Source organism: Arachis stenosperma, chromosome 4 (genome assembly GCF_014773155.1).
Source record: "Arachis stenosperma cultivar V10309 chromosome 4, arast.V10309.gnm1.PFL2, whole genome shotgun sequence".
NCBI lineage: Eukaryota > Viridiplantae > Streptophyta > Magnoliopsida > Fabales > Fabaceae > Arachis > Arachis stenosperma.
In genome coordinates, this window is record NC_080380.1 from 111,419,228 (window position 1) to 111,427,656 (window position 8,429).

Genomic DNA, 8,429 nt, shown 5'->3' on the forward strand with positions numbered 1-8,429 from the left:
CAAAATTTTTTCTCCTGCATATTTTGAGAATTAATGTATTATTTATTTGAATAAAAAAATCAAGAAAACTTCATTAAGAAAAAAAGCTTAAACAATTACTAGAGAAAGAAAATATTGAACTCACAACAGAAAATATGGATAAAAATAGAATAGGGTACGCTTCATCCGTATTAGGTTAGTTTTGTAATGTATTTAAGTTAGACATACAGTTTATTATAGACCTTTTTTTATAGTATGTTTAATTATTTTACCGATTCTTATAGTTTTATTAAAATTTTAATTAAGTTTTTATGTTTTTTTATTGAATTTTTATATCATATTAAATTTTGTACTTAAATCTCTACTATTATAAAAATATTAAAATTAATTAAATATTTTGTTAAATAAAATAAAATATTTATTCAAATATTAGGTATATTTATTTTGTTTAATAGAGTATTTTATTAATTCTAATATTTTTGTCACAGCAAAAATTTAATTACAAATTTTGATATAGTATAGAGACTTAATTAAAAAGAAAAAAATATAAAAACTTAATTAAAAATTTAATAAAACTATAAGAACCTACAAAATAATTAAACCCTTTAAGTACTAAGCCTCGTTGAGCTTGGCCTAATCTCAAACTTGTTAAAAGATCTAATATATCATTTTTACGAAAATAAAAAATAAAAATATTTAAAAAACTTACTTTTCTTTTAAAATTTATATATACAATATACTAAATTTAATATTTATAATAATATTTAAATTTTAAAAATATAAAAAATATTTATAATAAAGTATAATAAATTTAAAAATTTTAATAACTTTTTTAATTATAAAAAATTATTTATATATTTATTTACATTTTAATAGACTTAGACAAGCCTAAGAGGTCTATTAAACTATTTTGTGAGTCTGCGCTTAGCCTATTAATAAAATTAAATTTTTAAATCGGTCTAAACCTAAAACTATTTTATAACAGATCAAGCTAGACCAAGTCGAATGTAGGCTAAGTTGCAGGTCTGTAATCTATTTTCATCCCTAAAGCCGTGTTTAATTTTGAGAATAAGATAAGACAAGATATTAAAAATAGAATACAAAGGACATGACATAAAAATTAGTATTTTTATATTTTGCTTAGTAATGAACTGAATATAAGATATAATAAATAATAAATAATCTAATTAACTTTTGTTTTTTCTTCACACAAAATAAAAAATAAAATAATAAAAAATAAATTATAAAATTTGATAATAATAATAAAAAATAAAAAATATTTTATTTAATGTCTCTACATCTTTTTTATTAAATAGAGCACAATACATTAATTTAACATTTTAAAACATAATAATTTTCTCTATATTTCATCACTATTTTATCTCTCAATAGAGAGAAATTGGTAGATGGTTCAACTCCGAATAAGTGTATGTTTGAATTAGCATTTGTTAAACTGGAATTTGAATAAAAGTGATTTTGTAAAATTAATTTTGAATAGAAGTAAATTTATACCAATATAATTTATGTTTGACAATTTTATACTAAAATTAATTTTAATAAAGTGAATATTATTTGAATAATATTAGTTAAAATCATTTTTATATAAATAATTAACTAATTACTAAAAAAACATAATATTAAATTATAATATTATTTTTTATAATATATTTAATCTCTTTTATACTTCTTTTAGTATATTTTTTACATAATATTTTTTATAATATTCTATTTTAGTATGTTATAATTTTTTAATATTATAATAAAAATTAATATTTATTTATTAAATTAAAAATAACATATAAAAATGAACAACTTTTTAAATATTTTTTTATAATGAAAAATAAAATTAAAAATATCATATAAAATATTATATTTTAATACTCTTTATAAATATTTTCAATAATCTTATTTTATTTACTATTTTGGATTCTAACTTTTTATTAATAATATTTTTATTATTATTTATGATTATTTTTTTATTTAATTTATCATTTTTAATAGGAATAATAATACATATTATAATAAATTAGAATAATAAACAGTAAATAAGAATTACAATAATAAATCTTACAGTGCCAAACAAAAAATATTCTATAATTTTTTTAATATTCTCAATATTCTTTTATTTAACAAATTTAATAAAAAATAAAAAATCAAAATATGAAAAAGTACTAAATTGATAAAAAAATTAAAATATTTAAAATGACTTGAAACAAATTAAAAAATTCTTTTAGAAAAAATTGTTAAAACCAATAATGATCATTAAAAAGTAAATGCATGTTAAAGTGAACGCAGAAGTAATTATTTTTTACTTTCAGTAAATGTAAAATCACCTCTGCCTTTAGAAGGAAAAAAATAATCAAATAAAAATAACAGCGTTCAAAAAATTTAAACGTACTTTTATTCTCTTCAAAGCGATTGTCAAACATATCCCAAAACTTCATTGAAGAATTTTAATCATATTTTAAATTTGTCGAAAAATGTAGAAGTATATAGTTAATTAATATATTCGAGGAGTAAAAATTTTCCATTGAGGTCAACAATTGTTTTTTAACGTGTTGAGAGGTCAAGAATTAAATAAATTTCATTCGGGTAAATTTTAGGTCGAGAAAAATTCAGATATGATTCTCTAATTATAATCATAAAAGATTATTTGTTTATAAATTTCAACAACAACCACAACAATAATAACAACGTGCTATCACAGAGTTAAACCCCAAAATGGTCTTTGAGATTGGCGTTTTGTACTGAAATCGTCCCTGAGATTCCAATTGCACCAATTACGTCCCTGAGATTGAAAAAAATGCACCATAGTAGTCCCTGACCCATTTTCCATTAACGACATGATGACATGGCATGATGACGTGGACTGTAAGTGACACGTGTCACTTCATGATTTGGCCACGTGTAATGGTAGGATGATATGGTGTCCAGTGACACGTGGCATGCTGACGTGGATAGTTGTGCCACGTGTCACAATGTTATTTGGCCACGTGTTCAGTTGTGCCACGTGTCGCAACAGTATTCGTCCACGTGTCATCCATTATACCATCGTTGTATATGCACCAAATTAGTCCCTCACTTTGCATTAAGTTACTCATTTTAGTCCCCGAAATTGAATGTCGTGCACCAAACTAGTCCCTTCACCAATTTTTTCTCATTTTTTTTAAATTTAAAATTTTAATATCTTGGATACACTAATTTCAATTCTATTTTTTCATATATCGTTTAAATACAAGTGCTTTTATAAAAAAATTTAAGATTTTAGTTTTAATTATATAATTTTTTAATAATTTAATATTGGTAAATTTTGTAATATATAAGTATGTTATTATAAAAAAATAATTATATGATTGATTAGACACATTTTTTTCATAAAAAAATATGTGTTTTTAACAAGAAATTAATAATTAAAATAAATATTTTTTCTTATGAAATACACGTTTTCGTTATGTATAAATGAGCTAGATTGAAGGCACTTCAACCACCCTCACTACCACTTTTGATCTCTGCAGTCTAGACGAAAGAGGTCGGAGATGATAATGAGGGAAGCTTGAAATGCCTTCATGTCAACTCCAAGACGGCGGCTATTAGAGGTATCCGCAAGAAAAAAAATATTTTATAAAAGTACTGAAAGAGGTTGGAGATAGTAGTGAAGGTGCTTGAAAAAGCCTTCACGTTAACTTCAAGTCGGCGAATAAGGTATTCGCAAGAGAAAAAATATTTTATAAAAATACTTTTATTTGAAGAACGTGTGAAAAAATAGAATTGAAATTAATGCATTAAAAAATATTGAGAATTTTGAATTTATAGAAAAAATGAGAAAAAATTGATGAAGGAACTAGTTTAGTGCACGACATTCAGTTTTAGGGACTAAAATGAGTTACTTAATGCAAAGTGAGGGACTAATTTGGTGCATATACAACGATGGCATAATGGATGACACGTGGACGAATACTGTTGCGACACGTGGCACAATTGGACACGTGGCCAAATAACATTGTAACACATGGCACAACTATCCACGTCAGCATGCCACGTGTCACTGGTCACCACATCATCCTACCATTACACGTGGCCAAATCATAAAGTGACACATGTCAGTTACAGTCCACGTCATCATGCCATGTCATCACGTCGTTAATGGAAAATGGGTCAGGGACTACTATGGTGCATTTTTTTCAATCTCAGGAACGTAATTGGTGCAATTGGAATCTCAGAAACGATTTCAGTGCAAAACGCCAATCTCAGAGACCATTTTGGGGTTTAACTCGCTATCACAATATGTAGTAAGAAATAATAAACCGATGTTACTACTTAATACTAAAAAAAATTAATATTATCAGATAATATTACTTATTTTTTTACAAATTGATGTTATAGATATATATTAAAAAAATCATATATAAAATAATATTAGAATAAAATAGTATAATGTACTATTACAATATTAATAAAAAAAACAATAAATTGATATTATTGAATATTGTACTTTTTTTTTTCATAAATGAATATAAATATACATTTAAAAAATAATACTTAAAATGACATTAAAAATAGCAATATTATGGTACTATTTATAAAGGATTTGGATTTTTTATATTTTGAATTTTATTTTAGAAAGTAAAGTATAATTTTTTATTATTTATTTTATAGGTAGGACTAAGAAAAATTGAGAGAAAATTATTTGAGAGTGAAAGATCACGTTTTATTCTCTAAATTTAGAATTTAAAATTTAGAGAATCCAAATTTATTTATAAAATATGGACATTTTAGTGATTTGTCATGTCTATATATCAGACACATTTTAAATACTATATTCGTCTGTATGCGTGTCTGTCGTATCCAATCATGCCTTAATAAAAAATAAAAAAAATTTTATCGGACACATTTAGATATATCTAAATACCATTACGTATCAGCATGTTAAACTTGATTCTTAATATATATTTTTACAATAAATTTAAAAATAAAATATATTATTACTTATTAAAATAATAAATATTTTAAACACTTTTAATAATTAAAAAATATTAAAATAATTAAAAATTATTTATATTTTAATATTAATAAAATATTAAAATATTATTATAATTTATCTAAAAAATATTTAATATTATATATATATATATATATAAAATTTATATATATATATATAGTCTATGTTTGTATTAGTGTTCGTACATATTAATATATTAAACGGAGAATTGAATTGTTGTATTTATGGCCATGTAATATAGGCTCTGTTTTAAGCCCTTTTAATGTATTTTGTTGAGCTTTATGGATGGTTCACAAAATCACAAAATTGACACAAAATCTGTATCTCTTCACTTTCTCTGTGTCCGTTGGGAACCAAACAGTGCCTTCTCTCTCCTCTCTCTCTCTATCTTTCCCTTTCTCCCCTTTCCCTTTCTCTGTCAAACACACAGACACACAGACAAAGCAAGCAAAACACACACACACACTCCCTCACTCACTCACTCACTACCTCACTCTTTCTCTCTTTCTTCTCTCTCTCTCTCTCTCCCCCCCCCCCCCCCCCCCTTCTCTTTCACTCGTTACTCCCACCGGAACATGACCACATTTTTAACCGCCAACTTCACACACCACCATTTCCGGTTATGAATCCCACAACCCAATCCAACCCCTCACTACAACCCAACCAGCAACTGCACCAGCTTCAGCATCACCAGCAGCAAGCATTGTTTCCGCCGCCGTTACCTCCGGCACCGCCGCTGCACCAGCAACAACCGCCGCAACTTCTGCAGCCTCACCGTCCTTCCACATCTTGCGATCGCCACCCACAGGAGCAGTTCACCGGATTCTGCCCCTCATGCCTCTGCGAGCGCCTCGCCGTGCTCGATCCCAACGGCAGCGCCGCCAGCTCCTCCTCCTCCGGCCCCCGCAGGTCCACCTCTTCCTCCACCGCCGCCGCCGCCCTTAGAGCCATCTTCCGCCCCTCCGCGTCCGGCAGCAACCGCGGAAACCGCCCGCCGCCGACCTCATCCACGTCCTCCTCGTTCTTCCCTGAGCTCCGCCGTACAAAATCCTTCTCCGCCTCGAAGAACAACGAGGGCTTCTTCTCCGGCGCATTTGAGCCTCAGAGAAGATCTTGTGACGTTAGGGTTCGCAGCACTCTATTCTCTCTCTTCAACCAAGACGACGAGCGCAAAATCCCCAAAAAAGAACCCTCCGTCGAGGTTGAAACCAGAAACCTCGCTTCCTCTTCCACTATAGTTCAAGCTCCCGTCACCTTAGAAGAAGAATCAGAATCAGAATCAGAGAGCGCTTCTGTTCTGGAGGAAGAGATTCAAGAGCAAGAAGAAGAAAATGATCAAAACGAAGATGAAATTAGGGTTCTAGAAGGACCTACAAATGCGGTAGTTCCCAACATTGTGACAGAAGAGAGGGTTGCAGTTACAGAAATCGTGGAAGAAGAACCTGAACTCCATCCAGAACCAGAAATTGTGGTTGTTCCGGAAGAGGAATTGCTGAAGCCGATGAAGGAACATATCGACCTGGATTCGAACGCTAAGAAGAGTTCCGGCCGCGATTTCAAGGGTAGCTTCTGGTCTGCAGCCTCAGTGTTCAGCAAGAAGCTGCAGAAATGGAGGCAGAAGCAGAAGCTGAAGAAGCAGCGCTGCCGAAATGGTGCCCTGGGATCCGGCACCACGCTGCTGCCTGTGGAGAAGCCCATTGGCAGGCAATTCCGTGAGACGCAGTCGGAGATCGCTGACTATGGGTTCGGCAGGCGGTCCTGTGACACCGATCCGCGGTTCTCGCTGGACATTGGACGGATGTCATTTGAGGCCGGTAGGGTGTCATTGGACGACCCGAGGTATTCTTTCGACGAGCCGAGGGCGTCGTGGGATGGGTACCTCATAGGGAGGACATTTCCTCCTCCGAGGATGCCTTCAATGTTGTCTGTGGTGGAGGATGCTCCTGTTCATCAGGTCTTGAGGACTGATACTCAGATTCCTGTGGAGGAGCCTGTGAATGTTATGATGAATGCCATCATTGAGAATGCTGATCAGGCTAAGGTCCCCGGTGGCACTTTGCAGACTAGGGAGTATTATTCTGATAGTTCCTCCCGGAGGAGGAAGAGCCTTGATAGGTCTAGTTCAATTAGGAAGACTGCAGCTGCGGTTGTGGCTGAGATGGATGAGTTGAAGCCTGTTTCTGGTGCAATTCCGGTTGCAAATGCCAAGGTAACTCCTGCCGTTGGCATTGGTGGAGTGGGAGGTGGTGTTGGTATTGGTATTGGTATCAGTGGTGGTGTTGATTTGTCGCATCATGGGCCGAAGGCCGTGTTCCCTGATAGGGACTTGAGGGACAGGGATTCAAACTCGAATTCCTTGAGGGATGATCACTCTGAGACCTTTGAGTTGGGGTCTAGAGATGCAGCTGGGATCAATGGGGAGCGGAAAGGGGCTAAGAAGTCATTCAGGTGGAGTAAGGCGTGGAACATTTGGGGCTTGATTAACCGGCGAGGAGGTGGGGGTAATAAGGACGATGATGAGGAGAATAGGTATGGTAGAGGAAATGGCGGGAACGGTGTGGAACGATCTTTTTCCGAGTCATGGCAGGAGTTTAGAGGTGAGCGGAACGGGGATGTTAGAGGCGTATTCAATAGGAATGCGTTGAGGAGCAACAGCAGTGTTAGTTGGAGGAATGCACCAGCTTTTGGAGGTGGAGTTGGAGCGTTGGCGGCCATGAGGAAGAGTGATGTTCAGGCTAATGGGCATGGGAAGAAGGGCAGGGATGAGGTTGTTTTGGAAAGAAATAGGAGTGCAAGGTATTCTCCTAACAACAACAGCATAGACAATGGCCTGTTACGGCTTTACTTGACGCCGATGCGTGGCAGCCGGAGAAATTGGCCCGGGAAAGGCAGGTCTAACCAGGCACATTCCATTGCTAGAAGTGTACTTGGATTGTATTAAAGATTGAAGGTCCATAGTTCTTTGGTTTGTTGATGGTGTTGTTAGATTTGCTGCATTTGTTGTGTAAAACACACGTCTATGTATTCTTGGTTGGTTGGTTGGATAAAAAAGCACCCTGCATTTCTTTTACAGTAATTAGCATGTTACCCCTAAACTCAATAACAATAATTTCAGTGGTTTCTTTTTTTACTTTAACTATATGACCATGATGTTAATTAATGGCTTGATTCTCTTTCCCTCTCTTAAGTTCAATGGTGGTTTTTGCTTTTATTGCCAAAAAAAGCATGATAGAATATATGACGCTCCTGAAAATTATGCCTAGGCTTTGGACACAATATGGTTGCTTTTTATGTCTTTATGCTGCAAAAGGGTAGCCGAATGGTGTTTGGTTGGAAGGGCTTATAATTTTGGGAGCATATTAACTTGAATTTTTGGCATGTTATGGATTTTCCTGCAAAAAGTGATAACTAGGTGGGCTCATGCCACCTGGTTTTGCTGTTTGTCATAAGT

At 32.8% G+C, this 8,429-nt stretch overlaps 1 protein-coding gene across 1 annotated transcript; it reads left to right on the forward strand.

Annotated features, from left to right (window-relative positions):
• The first annotated feature begins 5,534 nt into the window (after positions 1-5,534).
• On the forward strand, positions 5,535-8,108 carry LOC130976175 (protein OCTOPUS-like). The gene has a single exon (XM_057900951.1). It carries the CDS (start codon positions 5,601-5,603, stop codon positions 7,917-7,919), a length of 2,319 nt encoding a protein of 772 aa, XP_057756934.1. The 5' UTR covers positions 5,535-5,600; the 3' UTR covers positions 7,920-8,108.
• Positions 8,109-8,429: the final 321 nt, after the last annotated feature.